At 41.6% G+C, this 15,362-nt stretch overlaps 1 protein-coding gene across 3 annotated transcripts in view; it reads left to right on the top strand.

The window, feature by feature from the left end:
* The first annotated feature begins 9,235 nt into the window (after positions 1 to 9,235).
* The window catches only part of NR5A2 (nuclear receptor subfamily 5 group A member 2), a 149,845-nt gene continuing 143,718 nt past the window's right edge, over positions 9,236 to 15,362 (top strand). Inside the window, exon 1 of one of the 3 annotated variants that reach the window (XM_009190623.4) lies at positions 9,236 to 9,665. In XM_009190623.4, the coding sequence (XP_009188887.1) occupies positions 9,602 to 9,665 (64 nt within the window). In that variant the 5' untranslated portion in view covers positions 9,236 to 9,601. The remainder of the gene's footprint in view (positions 9,666 to 15,362) is intronic. The other 2 variants (XM_003893345.5, XM_003893344.5) reach the window with 2 other exon arrangements.

Here is a 15,362-nt window from a genome sequence, read left to right as displayed (position 1 = left end):
GATTACAGACATGAGGCACTGCGCTTGGTCTATCTTTCATTTTTTTTTTTTTTTTTTTTTTTTAAGCGGCATTCAAAATGAAAAATATCTGGCCAGGCACGGTGGCTCACACCTGTAATCCCAGCACTTTGAGAGGCCAAGGCAGGTGGATCACCTGAGGTCAAAAGTTCAAGACCAGCCTGCCCAACATGGTGAAACCCTATCTCTACTAAAAATACAAAAAATTAGCCAGGTGTGGTGGTGGGAGCCTGTACTCCTAGTTACTCGGGAGGCTGAGGCAGGAGAATCATTTGAACCTGGGAGGCAGAGGTTGCAGTGAGCTGAAATCGTGCCACTGCACTCTAGCCTGGACAACAAGAGGGAGATCCCGTCTCAAAAAGAAAAAGAATGAGTTTCATTTGGGGCATTATGCATATGTTTACTGAAAGACATATATAAGGACACAATGCATTACCAACTCTGTTTACAGTTCTTTGAGTTTCTCTGCTGTATACCAGCAATATTAATATTGGTAGCAAATGTATTGGCTGTCATGTGCCAGGCATACGTATCATTACATTCACAAAATAATTTGTCAAGCATTATAATAGCATTTCAAGCAGTATAATAGCATTGAAGTCAGGCATGGATTTGAGTCCAGCTCTATCAATCATATGCCATCTGTGTAGCATTGGTCAAATTACTTAAAATTTTCAAGCGTTAATTTTTCTCATGTATAAAATAGAGGTAAATAAAATATTTTTAAAAACTAAGTGATAGAATGCATGTAAAGCACTTAAGAGAGTGTCTAGCATAATTATGTGCTGAATAAGTGTAGAAATGGCCAGGCACAGTGGCTCATGCCTGTAATTTAGCCCTCTGGGAGGCTGAGATGGGAGGATCACTTGAGGCCAGGAGTTCGAGACCAACCTAGGCAACACAGTGAGACCCTCATCTCTATTTTTAAAAAACGCAAAAAGAAAAAATGAAGTTAAAAAAGTGATCGTGTAGAAATAATATGTGAGTGTATAGACGTAAAGAAGCTTGAAAATGTAGTCAAAAATCACATTTCTAATAACACAGCTATTCCAATTCTAATGTCTCCTAATATTAGTATAAGTAAAATAAAGTTTTAGGATGATTTTATATGATCTTAAAGCTTGAGATTATACTAAATGATCTTAAAGCAAAAAGGCACAATTTTTTTTTTTTTTTTTTTGAGACAGAGTTGCACTCTTGTTTCCCAGGCTGGAGTGCAATGGCACGATCTTGGCTCACCGCAACCTCTGCCGGGTTCAAGCAATTCTCCTGCCTCAGCCTTCCGAGTAGCTGGGATTACAGGCATGTGCCACCACGCCTGGCTAATTTTGTATTTTTAGTAGAGATGGGGTTTCTCCATGTTGGTCAGGCTGGTCTCAAACTCCCAACTCACATGATCTGCCCACCTTGGCCTCCCAAAGTGCTGGGATTACAGGTGTGAGCCACCACATAAGCCTCCTTTTTTTTTTTTTTTTAATTATTAGGTAAATATAGAAAAAGTGGATAGGTCATGGCCTTCTGAAAAATGCAAACGGATCAGGAAAATCTAAAATGCTAATATTTAGTATCAAAATAATGCTTGAGGGTGTAAATTGCCAGATTCATGGAAATAAAAAAGGTAGAAAGTAAGCCTATCTTTTAAAAATTCTTTTTGTTTTTACAAATTCATATAGTACAAAGTGACCTTTTTAAGTATCCTCAGTGTCTTTTAATTAACTCTTTCTTTTTCTCTTTTTTTTTTTTTTTTTTTTTTTGAGAAGCTTTGTCACCCAGGCTGGAGTGCAGTGGCCACATCTGCCTCCTGTGTTCAAGCAGTTCTCGTGCCTCAGCCTCCCAAATGGCTGGGATTACAGGTGCATGCCACCATACTGGTTAATTTTTGTACTTTTAGTAGAGACAGGGTTTCACCATGTTGGCCAAGCTGGTCTCAAACTCCTGACCTCACGTGATCCGCCGTCCTCAGCCTCCCAAAGTGCTAGGATAACAGGTGTGAGCCAACACGCCCAGCCAATTAACTCTTTCCATTTTGGTTTTATCCTTTCTTTCTCAAATATAATAGAACATGTAACATATATGCATTTATGCTATTATCCTATTACAGTTAGTAGATTGATATTTTGACTAATCACAGATCTACAGGTGTGTGCCACCATATAGCTAATTTTGTTTATTTTTCATAGAGATGAGGTCTTATTATGTTGCTCAGGCTGGTCTTGAACACCTGAGCTCAAGTGATTCTCCTGCCTAAGCCTCCCAAAGTGCTGGGATTACAGGTGTGAGCCACCACGCCCAGATACTTTATTTTTATTTTTTATTAAAAATAATATTATTTGTATTTTCTTATTTCACAAAAGACTGAGAGGGCAAAAAAAAAAAAGTTCATTAAAATAACTGAAACATAAATCGAAATTGCGTTATATAGCTCCATATAAGTTTCACCCACATAAAATATTTCAGTCTAGAGGAAAATCTATTATTTGAATGATTGTTTTATTTATGTAGTCTGCCAGACTGTTAGGTAATACATAACATTCAATTTCATGAATTAAAAATGCCTGAGATGGCTGGGTGTGGTGGCTTATGCCTGTAATCCCAGCACTTTGGGAGGCCAAGGCAGGTGGATAACCTGAGATCAGGAGTTCGAGACCAGCTTGGCCAACATGGCAAAACCCTATCTCCACTAAAAATACAAAAATTAGCCGGGTGTGGTGACATGTGACTGTAGTCCCAGCTACTTGGGAGACTGAGGCAGGAGAATAGCTTGAACCCAGGAGGTGGAGGTTGCAGTGAGCCAAGATTGTGCCACTGCACTGCAGCCTGGACAACAGAACAAGACTCTGTCTCCAAAAAAAAAAAAAAAGGAATGCCTGAGATCTATTTTGTAGCTTTGTGTTTTAATGATAATTATGCTGTGATTCCTAGGGAAATCACTTTGGATATGCTACAGTTTCCTCTTTTAAAAACAATTTAGATCACTTAGTTGTTTGCTTAAATGTCTTTAAAGGCCTTAAATTGAAACAAAATGCTACTGAGTTTATTTCTTTTACTCTAAATAAAGATATAAACTATGAGCCATCAGACACAGATCATAGATTGTGATAAACGTGGGGAACTCAGCACAAGCCTACAGGAGAGTAAAGTCTTAAACATTTCAATTGCCAAAAGATTGACTAAGGCTCTGTTTAATTATTAGTGTTACAAAAAGTGAGTAATATTTACCTGGCCATAATAGTATTGTGTAAAAGTCACTTATCTTTTCCGCCAGGTGCCACATTTCTCACAGTTATTTAAAAGAATGAGAAGAAATCTTTACTTAGTCACTCCTTTCCAAAATGTACCATTCCATCATCTTATATAATTTGGCAGAGGAGAGGATTATTAAGAAAGTTGATTAAAAAAAAAAAAAGTGCCAACCCTAGCTCAGATTCTATACAAAATCAGTGACAAATGCCTTTGTTAGCAAAGAGTACAAGCAAAAATGCACTATTAAGCAATGGTTTGGAAGTAACTAAGTGGTTCAGTACTTATAAGCCTTCTGTTAAAAACTCCCCCAGATCTGATGCAATCAGTCTATTTGAATGATGAAAATTTTAAGGTGTTTGCTCTTAATAAACCCATATTATAAACATACTGAAAGGGCCTTTCCAGTTTGCTCATGCAAGGGGTTCATGATAAATCCAATTTTGCAGGAATATCAATTCCTAATAGATATGTCATAATGTCTTGGAATAGTGTTGTCAGGAAGTTTACAGTGACTGTAATTCATTAACTACACTTTAACATCATCATGCAATATGGGTTCAGGTGACATTGTTGAATACTTTTTGGATTTTGGCAAAGATGCCTTAGAGTCATTAGTTATCTGTCAATAATTTACAAATCATTTCTGAAATCTGTTAGCAAATATTTTTTATCATTATAAACATATTCTTGTAAATGTGAGTCATTATAAGTATTCTATGTTGTGGTATCAAGTGAGGTAGTGAAGGTACTTAAAACAGAATGTTGTAATGGAAAATGCCCACACTTGCCAAATGGAAAGGGTCAGATGATACCTTGATTGAGAAAAAATAAATACAAAAATTCAGGGTGTGATTTGTTTTTTGTCCTCCCCACAGCATGGCCAGAACATAAATTGCTTGTTAACTGTCACTGAGGCTGAGTTCCAAGCATCTGTTATTTGTACCACATGTGAACATTACTCTAGCCTCACTTTCAGAAAAATATGTTCATTTCTCACAAAGTACTGAGTACCTATTTCTATTCAATCAGCCTGATGGATAAGCTTCAAAGGACCAAAGTAACTCATTAATATAATGTTTCCTCAACAAGCCAGTGAGTTTTATAGGAAAGCAAGAGAGTGACAAATCGCAAATAGTATCTTTTAAAGATTCTGTTAGGAGTTATTAGGCAAGCTGGTAATACTACCATTCCCAATTTTTTGTACATTCTTAAAAACAATTATGTCTGATTAGAGGCAGACAGTATAGCATGAAATTCAATCTTTGTGCTGTTACATGCTTTGTTAACCATATACAGAAAGGACAAGAAGAAAAGTAAATCACTTTACTATTTGTATTTATTATTATTATTATTATTTATTTTATTTTAGTTTTTGAGACAGAGTCTCACTCTATTGCCCAGGCTGGAGTGCAGTGGTGCAATCTCAGCTCACTGCAAGCTCTGCCTCCCAGGTTCACGCCATTCTCCTGCCTCAGCCTCCCGAGTAGCTGGGACTACAGGTGCCCACCACCACGCTTGGTTAATTTTTTTGTATTTTTAGTAGAGACAGGGTTTCACCATGTTAGCCAAGATGGTCTCGATCTCCTGACCTTGTGATCCTCCCGTCTCGGCCTCCCAAAGTGCTGGGATTACAGGTGTGAGCCACTGCGCCTGGCCTGTATTTATTATTATTAATAAATACTTATTTATACCTTATTCCTTATTATTTATCATTATTTCATTTATTATTTAAGAGATGAAGTGTCATTATATTGTCCAGGCTGGTCTCAAACCCGTGCCTTCAAGTGAACCTCTTGCTTCAGCCTTTCAAAATGCTGGGATTTCAGGTGTTAAGCCACCGTGCCCAGCCACAAATCACTTTATGGTGCTGTTTAATTATATGAATCCTATGAGGTCTTCTATAAGGTCTCTAATAGTGTATGTGACTAAGATAGAATTGGTGTCAGAAACAAAACCCAAAAACAGAAACTTTAGTATGTCTTCTAAAATTCCACTAAGGAAGATGTGTCTTTCACTTAAGATCCCAAGTCACATAGCCCATAATCACTTTTTTTTGTTTTTTGTTTTTTGTTTTTTGAGATGGAGTATCACTCTGTCACCCAGACTGGAGTGCAGTGGCATGAACTTGGCTCATTGCAACCTCCGTCTCCTGGGTTCAAGCAATTCTCCTGCCTCAACCTACTGAGTAGCTGGGATTACAGGCGTGCACCACTTTGCCCGGTTAATTTTTTGTATTTTTAGTAGAGACAGGGTTTCACCATGTTGGCCAGGCTGGTCTTGAACTCCTGACGTCAAGTGATCCACCTGCCTCAACCTCCCAAAGTGCTGGGATTACAGGTGTAAGCCACTGCGCCCAGCCTCCATATTCATTTTTGATGATACGTTGAGTGCTTTCTTTCTCTGACATGACACTGAGTACTTTATTTCTCATTTACATCTTACCACAAAAACTACTGGATTTCATCATTTTTGTCATTTTTACTTATGAGGAATTCAAGGCTTAAAAAAAAGCCAAGCATTACTTTGCCACCGAGAAAGGGGCAAAGCACAAATGGAAGCCCTGAGCTTTCTGACCTCAAATCCTAGGCTCTTAACCACCCTGCTACCCTGCCTTCATTCTTACCATGATCTCATCATTTGTGCTTATATAGGCTGCATTCAGCAACCAAAACTGAGTGGTTTCCTCAGGAAAACAGTTAGAGCTATAACCACTGCATTGAGAGGATCTGATGGACAATGTAATTTTATGGACTGAATGATATGAAAGGCCTCAAGAAATACGTATCCAACACTTTGGCATGTGTAAAAGAAGACCTACATATTTCAAAGCAGTTACAGATGCAAAATATATCCATAGAAATATATGTTCCATATACTTGGAAGGCAGAGGCAGGAGAATCGCTTGAGCCCAGGAGTTTGAGACCAACCTGGGTAACATGGTGATACACTGTCCCTACAAAAAAATACAAAAATTAGCTGGGTGCAGTGGCTCACATCTGTAACCCCAGCACTTTGGGAGGCCGGGGCGGGTGGATCACCTGAGGTCAGGAGTTTGAGACCATCCTGGCCAACATGGTGAAACCTCATCTTTACTAAAAATACAAAAATTAGCTGGGCATGGTGGCATGTACCTGTAATCCCAGCTACTAGGGGGACTGAGGCAGGAGGATCACTTGAACCCGGGAGGTGGAGGTTGCCGTGAACCGAGATCGTGTCACTGCACTCCAGTCTGGGTGACAGAGTGAGACTCTGTCAAGAAAGAAAGAAGAAAGAAAAGCGAAACAAGGAAACAAGGAAGGAAGGAAGGAAGGAAGGAAGGAAGGAAGGAAGGAAGGAAGGAAGGAAGGAAGGAAGGAAGGAAGGGAGGGAGGGAGGGAGGGAGGGAGGGAGGGAGGGAGGAAGGTCCTTTCTGGGTTTCCATCTAAAATCAAAGAAGAAATCATTGTTTTCAATAACAATATTTTAAAATCCACCGTATAACTTTTTTTTCTTTAAAAGAAAAATATTGATCTAAGAAAATAATACCTAACATGGTGTTAATGAAAAGTAGGATGGATTGTTTATGTGTATATAAGAACTTAAAGTTCAAAGGAAAAACAGCATGCATATCAGCATGTTGACCTGGCTCCGCTGACAGCCAGGATTACCAGTTATTTCACTTGGTGTGTACCAGTGCCACTTGGAAACTACCCACCTTCCATGAGCAGGTCTACTCAACCAAATCTTACTTTCATGAGACTGTGAGGATATACAACTGGGGACATTTCTTATACTCAGAGGACCACAAGTCATGGCTGTGGCCACTTCTGATTCTGACTTCAGGGGTCACCCAGACCCCAAGCCACCCAAACCTGATAAAGGCAAGTTGATCTTGGGCAAGGTTCAGAGCCAGCAGCACAGCTGAAAGGTAGTGGAGAGCACTTTCAGATGCTATATTTCAACATTTCAACTGACATGAAGTGAAGCAAGAGGGGAAATAACTAACAATAATCTGAATAAAAAACAAAAGAAAAAAAAAGGGCCGGATGTGGTGGCTTACACCTGTAATCCCAGCAGTTTGGGAGGCTGAGGCAGGTGAATCACCTGAGGTCAGGAGTTCGAGACCAGCCTGGCCAATGTGGCGAAACTCCGTCTCTACTAAAAATACAAAAATTAGCCGGGCATGGTGGCATGTACCTGTAATCCCAGCTACTAGCGAGACTGAGGCAGGAGGATCGCTTGAACCTGGTAGGCAGAGGTTGCAGTGAACCAAGATTGTGCCACTGTACTCCAGCCTGGGCAATGGAGCGAGACTCTGTCTCAAAAAAAAAAAAAAAAGAATGAAAAGAAAAGAAAAAGGAAAAAAAATGACTGTCCTGGGTTTACAGGTAGCTCACACCTGTAATCCCAGCACTCTGGGAGGCTGAGGCAGGAGGATTGCTTGAGCCCAGGAGACCAATCTGGGCAATACAGCAATACACTGTCTCTACAAAAAATTTTAAAAATCAGCCAAGTGTAGTGATACACACCTGTAGCCCTAACTCAGGAGGCTAAGGCAGGAGGATTGCTTAAGTCCAGGAGTCTGAGGTTGTGGTGAGCTATGACTGTACGACTCCATTCCAGCCTGGGCTACAGAGTGAGATCCCATCTCTAAATAAATAAATAGCCCATAAATTCTGTAATGTGAATCTTTAGACAAAGACTACTAAATCCATCAAATGATATATGAAGTTTTGTTACAACAAATGTTTATATATTGAGTTAAAAATTATCTGTACACATACACACAACCTGCATTTACTTAGTTTAAAAGGAGTGTCAATATTAAAATTGGGGATTTTGGCCAATTTGGGTGCAGTGGCTCATGCCTGTAATTCCAGCACTTTGGGAGGCCGGGTAGATCATCTGAGGTCAGAAGTTTGAGACTAGACTGGCCAACCTGGTGAAAACCCGTCCCTACTAAAAATGCAAAAATTAGCCGGGCATGGTGGTTCGCCCCTGTTATCCCAGCTACTCGGGAGGCTGAGGCAGGAGAATTGCTTGAACCCGGGAGGCAGAGGCTGCAGTGAGCTAAGTTCATGCCACTGCACACCAGCCTGGGCGACAGAGTGAGACCCTGTTTCAAAAACAAAAATCATCTTTTGTTTTTTTGTTGTTGTTATTGTTTTTGAAGATGGAGTCTCACTCTGTCACCCAGGTTGGAGTGCAGTGGCACGATCTCAGATCGCCGCAACCTCTGCCTCCCAGGTTCAAGCAATTCTCCCGCCTCAGCCTCCCAAGTAGCTGGGATTACAGGGCTGCACCACCACGCCTGGCTAATTTTTGCATTTTTAGTAGAGATGGGGTTTTACCATGTTGGCCAGGCTGGTCTTGAACTCCTGACCTCAGGTGATCTGCCTGCCTTGGCTTCCCAAAGTGCTGGGATTACAGGTGTGAGTGACCATGCCCGGCCTAAGAATAATAACTTTATAATTATGAAAAATCGATTACATATTCATCAGTTTGCCAGCATTAATCTCAAAGCGTAAGTTTTACTTTTTGGGGATAAAGAGATAGATTGTGTTTTAGCCATATGACCAATGTAGGAACAAGCTAAGGTTAACTCCTCATCTAATGAATAGGCCCGATAAAAAAGTTGGTTGACCACAACATGAATAAATAAATGACCATAAGCTTGGAAATGCTACCTCTAGTGTTTCAGAGTGTCGATCACATTTGTAGTCATCACTTAAAGAATTAATGTCTGCCAATGTTGTCATCTAAAATGTATTTACAGAGGTCAGAAGAGCTATGTCCGTCCTCCTCTATGCAAAGAGGTGACGACATCAAGGGGTATGTCACAAGCCAAAGTTTAGTTAGACTAAGTTAGTTAGCTGGTTTGTAGTTTTATCCACTAAGTCTGATCTTCTGACCCCTCAGTTTTACAACTTTCCACTCTCTGTGCTGCACAGCACCTCTCCACTTCTGAGTTAATCATTTCTTTGCCATTATCTGGCAAGAATTCTTATCTCTTTTGCTGTCACTTTATAACAGGGTCCTCTTATCAACCTGCATAGAGTCATGTGATGAGTCAAAGCCTATCAAAAGTTTCCACTCTTCTGATTAGAAATCATCATGAAACTGGATACATGGTTTACAGCAGGTCACTAATGTTGGAAAAAGTACAGAGTCCAGGGAAAGACTTGCTTGTAACTTTATGAATTCTGGATTTTTTTTTCCCTTTGCTTTTTCTTAACTTTCACTAAGGGTTACCGTAGTCTGATGTGTCCTTCCCAAGGCCACGAAATTTGACAAGCTGCACTTTTCTTTTGCTCAATGATTTCTGCTTTAGGCCAAAGAACTGCCTATAATTTCACTAAGAATGTCTTCTAATTCGGATACTGGGGATTTACAAGAGTCTTTAAAGCACGGACTTACACCTATTGGTAAGTAGGAGTTGCTCTATTGATCATCTATTTATTCTGCTAGTACATACATATAATTTAATCTCGTTGATGGATTTTGCATTTTAAGTCATGGCTTTTCCTATTATGTTTATTAAAAGCACATAATAAGCCCATGTATGTGTATCACACATTTATCTTTCTTGCAGTTCAAAAAAAGCAAATGAATATTTCAACATATGAATATTATTCATTATATCTAGTGTTTACTGGTGGCATTCTATTAGCCTAAACAGCAAGAAAATATAATTTATAATTTAACAATTTCAACTTTAATATTTTCCGATAATTTTAATCAGAAATAATAAGCTAAAATTTGAACAATTTGAAACAAGTTAATCATATTGAGTGATCACTGATCAAACTTTAACAGATAGCTGTCAAGTATTTGTTACTTTTCAACCCACACAAAAGTATGGTGTCTCATTCTCTGCTTATACTGTAAAAACTTTTCATTTTATCTTCCTGGGGAATGAAAGTCATGCCCCCCCCCGCCAAAAAATAAAACCCAAAAAACTAGACCATCACTAATAAAGGATTTAGTTAAGAGCTACTGTTTTTTTTTTTTGCAACAATTAGTATATTGTTTTACTTATAAGTAAATAAGTAAATAAAGCTACTTTTCATTTAAAAAATAGTTACAAACTTGTGAATTTTATAGCAAGACTACATTCAATTAATCCTAAAAGTAAAGGACTAAAGGGAAGTGATTCTCAGTGGTCTGTAATTGTCTGTTGGAAGTCATGCCCTTCTGCCTTTCCCCGGTTTTTGAAGGACCTGTGTCTTTTCTGGTAGCATTTTCCTAGGCTTTCGGACTGGAACTTCCCTCCGAATTTGCAGGGGCCTGTCATGAGCTCTGAGTCTCAGCTCCATTGTAACAAGAAAGAAAATCCAGGCTTGAGTTTTTCCTCTTTTTTCCTTCCGAGTCAGCTGACTCCACAGAATGCAGTGATTGCTTTTTTTTTATGGGCCAACTACACCCTAAAGTATATCACTTGAGGAAATGTTTACCAAAAATGTTCTATACTTACGAAAAAGAAAACACGGGGAAGGCAAGCAGGGTGTAACACACAATCAATTGTTCTGCAGATAACACAGAAAATACAGGCACAAGAAAGATGAGAGAGAAGCACAAAACGATTTCGCATCTTTTTCGTCGGTCTGAATCGCCGCGGTGTGCAGGCGAGGAGTCCTTCCCGGCAGCTCCGCGCAGCTCCCGCTCCGCGGCGAGGGCCGCAGCTAGAGCGCGCTCGGGCGGGAGACGCGGACTGAGCGCGCACGGGGGACGCGCGCACGGGGGACGCGCGCTCGGGGGCTCGCGCCCGCGCTGGCGGTCTTGGGCTCTTGCCGCGCGCAGCCCCAGCTGGCCGCTGCCAAAATAGAGTTGAGCTGGGTCGGGAGACCACACACGCCGATCCCCCGCTGTCTCCCCCAGACCCCAAGGGTGAATTAAAGAGGGTAAGGTAGGGGAAGGAGACGCTGTTGCACTTCTCTCTGCAACCCGGGAAGAACTGTATTTCCACCGACCGCACCCGCAACTCACATCGCAAGGAACCGAGGCGGGTACACGCTGAGCGTAAACAGAGAACACCTGCAGCTTTGGAATCCGTCCCACCGCAGAGGGCTGGGAACCGGAGGACTGTCGGTCCAGCCCATGAGAGGCTGCTGGGGACTAAGCCTCAAGAAAAGTACCGAAGAAGGCTCTCCCCTGGCCTCAGCGAGCCTACCCCAACATCCTAAACCTGTGCAGGCACTTCCGGGCGCCGGATTCCGGGATAACAAAATTCCAGTTTCCGGTAAAAGAGACCTCTTTCCGGATCTTATTCGCAGCCACCCGCCCCTTCCCAACTCAAGCACACCCCCTCCGCCTCCTGGTATTGCAGCCCCGCAGGTGGTTGTGAGGTGTCCGCATCTGCAACATCTTAGTGACCCCGAGGCGACTTTGGCACCGAGAGATCGTCTGTTTAACCTCATAGCCTCCAGGAGGGTGCTGACCGTCGTTCCCAGGGTGAATGGCTGGACAGAGCCATCCAAAGGGCTGAGGCAGAGGAAGAGAGGGCGGTGAGGAGCCATCAGACTGAACTGTTGGATTGAAGGGCCTGACCCGATTCCTGAAGGAGAGATGCTCTTTGAATGGGTCTTTCTGATTTGCCCAGGGCAGACCCACTGGGAAGAACCCACGGGTGCAGCTGTAGAGAGTGACTGAGGATCTCGAGAGTAGCTTTCAGATGGCAAATTGCAAGTTGGGTTGTGTTGAGTCGTTCACAAAACTGAGCCCGGTGTATGTAGACATCAGTCAGGGTTTACAATTCTACATTTAATTCAGTTGTGTTGTACTAGGAAATGGGCCTGGTTTTATTTAAAAAGCGACTCCATGGTTTTTAACTAGGGACTACATCTTGTATGCACACTGATGGTTACATGAAAGTTTTGTGTAGATGTCTGTGCTTGTATAGAAAAGCAGAATTGAGATAAAGTTGTTGCTTCTGCCTACCTGCAAGATAATCATTCAATGTAGTGTAAGAGCAGCACACTCAGGTTATAACTAGATTGCTCCCTTAAAGTTAACTAACTCTGGGACGCTGGTCAAACTCTTGGTTTCTCGTCTCTGTTTTCTTCTTTCTCCCAGATGGGATGATTCTATTGAATAATATGCAGTACTAACTTTAGAGGCTTTTTATATTTACCTATATTAAGAAAAGAGCCTTATCTGTGTGGTAGGAAATATGTTATACATGAAACAAGTATTTATTGACAACTCCCACAATGTGCCCAATATTATGCTTTGATTCATATTAAATTTCCGTAATTCTTCAAATTAACTGCATTTGCAGAATATTTTATGCATTCAATATAATATTGCATATTATCCACAGAAGGTTATGTCTGCATACTTAGGGGTACAAGATACACAGTGCAAATGCTGTATTGAGTCTGTAATATGAGGCTTGCTATCTGGTCCCCTGAACACTCTGAGTCTGATTTTATTTCAGTGATAACCTCCACCAAGCTCTGCGCTCATAAGGATCTCTGAAAGTAGACATCATCAGTGGAAAGTGTGATAGCCATTATGTCACCCTAACCTCCAGCCAGCTTTATTTAGAATGCTAACCACCCAAGCCCATGTTCTGATTCTCACAGCTGGGGCTTAGGCTGCCAGTTTCTTCTGGGAAGCTAAACTCCGGAGCCTCCCTTCTTTCCATGCCCCAGCCCATCTCCAAAACAGCGCTTCTCAGATTCCTCTTTTCTGGCCTGGATCCACAGGTTGTGACCAGAGTTAAAAGAGTTCTTAGGCCAGCCACAGTGTCTCAAACTGGTAATCCCAACACTTTGGGAGACTGAGGCTGGAGTATCACTTGAGCCCAGGAGATCGAGACCAGCCTAGGCAACATAGTGAGAACCAGTCTCTACGAAAAAAAAAGAAAAAAAAAATTAGCTGTGTGTGGTTGTGGTGGCATGTGTCTGTAGTCCCAGTGACTAGGGCGTGGGGGTGGAGGTGGGAAGATCACTTGAGCCAGGGAAGTCGAGGATGCTGTGATTATGCCTTGAACTCCAGCCTGGGTAACAAAGTGAGACCCTATCTCAAAAATTTTGAGGCATAGTTTCACTCTTGTTGCCCAAGCTGAAGTGCAATGGCATGATCTTGGCTCACTGCAACCTCAGCCTCCTGGGATTCAAGCAATTCTCCTCCTTCAGCCTCCCGAGCAGCTGGGATTACAGGTGCATGCCACCACGCCTGGCTAATTTTTTGTATTTTTAGAAGAAATGGAGTTTCACCATGTTATCCAGGCTGGTCTCGAACTCCTGCCCTCAGATGATCCACCTGCCTCGGCCTCTCAAAGTGCTGGGATTACAGGCGTGAGCCACTGCACCCAGCATCTTTAACACCTCTTCTAATAAACCAAGAGAGATTTATAGAGGAATGGAGAAGAGAGGCTTGTTAATGCTTCTCTCCTTTACTTGACCCCTCCACCAGACACAATGTCTAGGATTATCTTGGATTCAGCCTTGAACATGAGCTGAGCTAGAGAAGGGCACGTTGTCAGACTTCCACCTATAGGCCCAACCCAATCCCCACCTCCAGGGATGCACTAGGCAGGCAAGACAACTTCACTCTACAGGTCTAGAGTCTACCTTAGGATAAAGCTAGTTCTTTGAGTTGCACTTCCTCACGCTTCACCTTATTGGAAGAGACTTCTCAGATAAATCCAGCTGGCTTCAAGGAACTTCAGGAGTTTGGAGGGCATTGTGCTCTGGGGAGGCCCTGGGGAAGAGTTGAAATATGACAAATATGATCTTGAGAGGTCAAGCTTGAGAAAACCATGTGAACTAAAACTGACCAGGCCAGTTGATAAAGGTTGCTTCTTCTTTAGTTTTTTAGGAAGCTGTTATGTATGTTTTTATGTGGTTGCTAAGTAAGAAAACATATTTGGAGTTTAACTTTTAAACACCAAATAACCTGAATGCAGATGACCATGAGCACTTACATGAGCAGTTTTATCTGGTGATAAATGTAATTGTCTCCAAGGACTTTGTCAAGTCCTGCAAGACAATCAAGTTAACAAGCACATCCCACTGGAAGGTGGTCCTAGAATGGTTAGTGATTCCCTTTTTAGTTTTCTTACAGAATGATGAGTTTGAGTGAAGCTAAGGGGAAAGCAGGACAAAGGGGAACTGAGATGTGTGTGTGTGTGTGTGTGTGTGTGTGTGTGTGTATCTCCAGCATAGTATATTTCTTTCCTGGCACTGTCTCATTTAACTATAAAGCTTACTTTGTTAACCCAATTTTACTGATTTAAAGAATGGAATCAGAGGTCAAGTAATTTACTCAGCTTGTCAAGAGAATGAACTGTAAACAGAGCCCAAGAAATATTCTGAAATACATACTCTTTCTCCAAGGTAGTAACTACTTGTTCTTGTTGATATAAAGGAATTATGATTTAATACAATGTTGGTCTATGTAAACTTTCCTCCAAGAGACATTTCGAGCTTAAGAAACACATTTATAAGTGGCTTTTTAATCTTCCTTTCCATTCTACAGTAGAAATCAGATTTGGATCCTTCTAGAATTCAGAAGGGTGGCATAGGGAGTAGTGTATGGAGAGCAGAGTGGAAATCGCATCTGGGAGGACTGAGATTTGAGTGGGGTGGGATGAAGGCACTTCTGGTCCCCTACTCTGGAGTTTCCTGGAAAGGATCTCTGGAGTTTGGATGAAGTTTAGCTTGTGAATTTGTGGTGTATGGTAGCAACTCGCAGGGCTGCCAACAGACGGTGAGAAGGAACTGAGAGGAAATTCAGAGCATGTATTTGTTATAGAGTCAGTGGGTATGAGGAGGGCAGGGAAATCACTCAAATTGAGTGACTGAATTAGATAGCATAAACAAACATACTGTTGTCCCATGAAAGAAAGGGATAGGGAAAGACAATTTAGGTGTCAATTTAAAAAAAAAAAAGCACTTTTGACAAACCTAGCTATGCCTCCTGCAGCGAGATAGGCTAGTCCCACACCCATGGTAGCATTTTTCACTGTAAGTGCTGGATTCCTTGCTCAGGGTTTGGATGCCTGCAGCCTCTGCTTCCCGGCCCCCTGCAAGCTTCACCTGCTCCAGCGGCCTCTACAGGAATGGAAAGAAAATTGGTCGGAATCCACTGCTTGGTCCTGGAATCAAATTCCCAGT

Source organism: Papio anubis, chromosome 1, assembly GCF_008728515.1.
Source record: "Papio anubis isolate 15944 chromosome 1, Panubis1.0, whole genome shotgun sequence".
NCBI classification, from domain to species: domain Eukaryota; kingdom Metazoa; phylum Chordata; class Mammalia; order Primates; family Cercopithecidae; genus Papio; species Papio anubis.
Note: the sequence above shows the minus strand (reverse complement) of the source record. Positions and strands in the feature narration are given on the sequence as shown.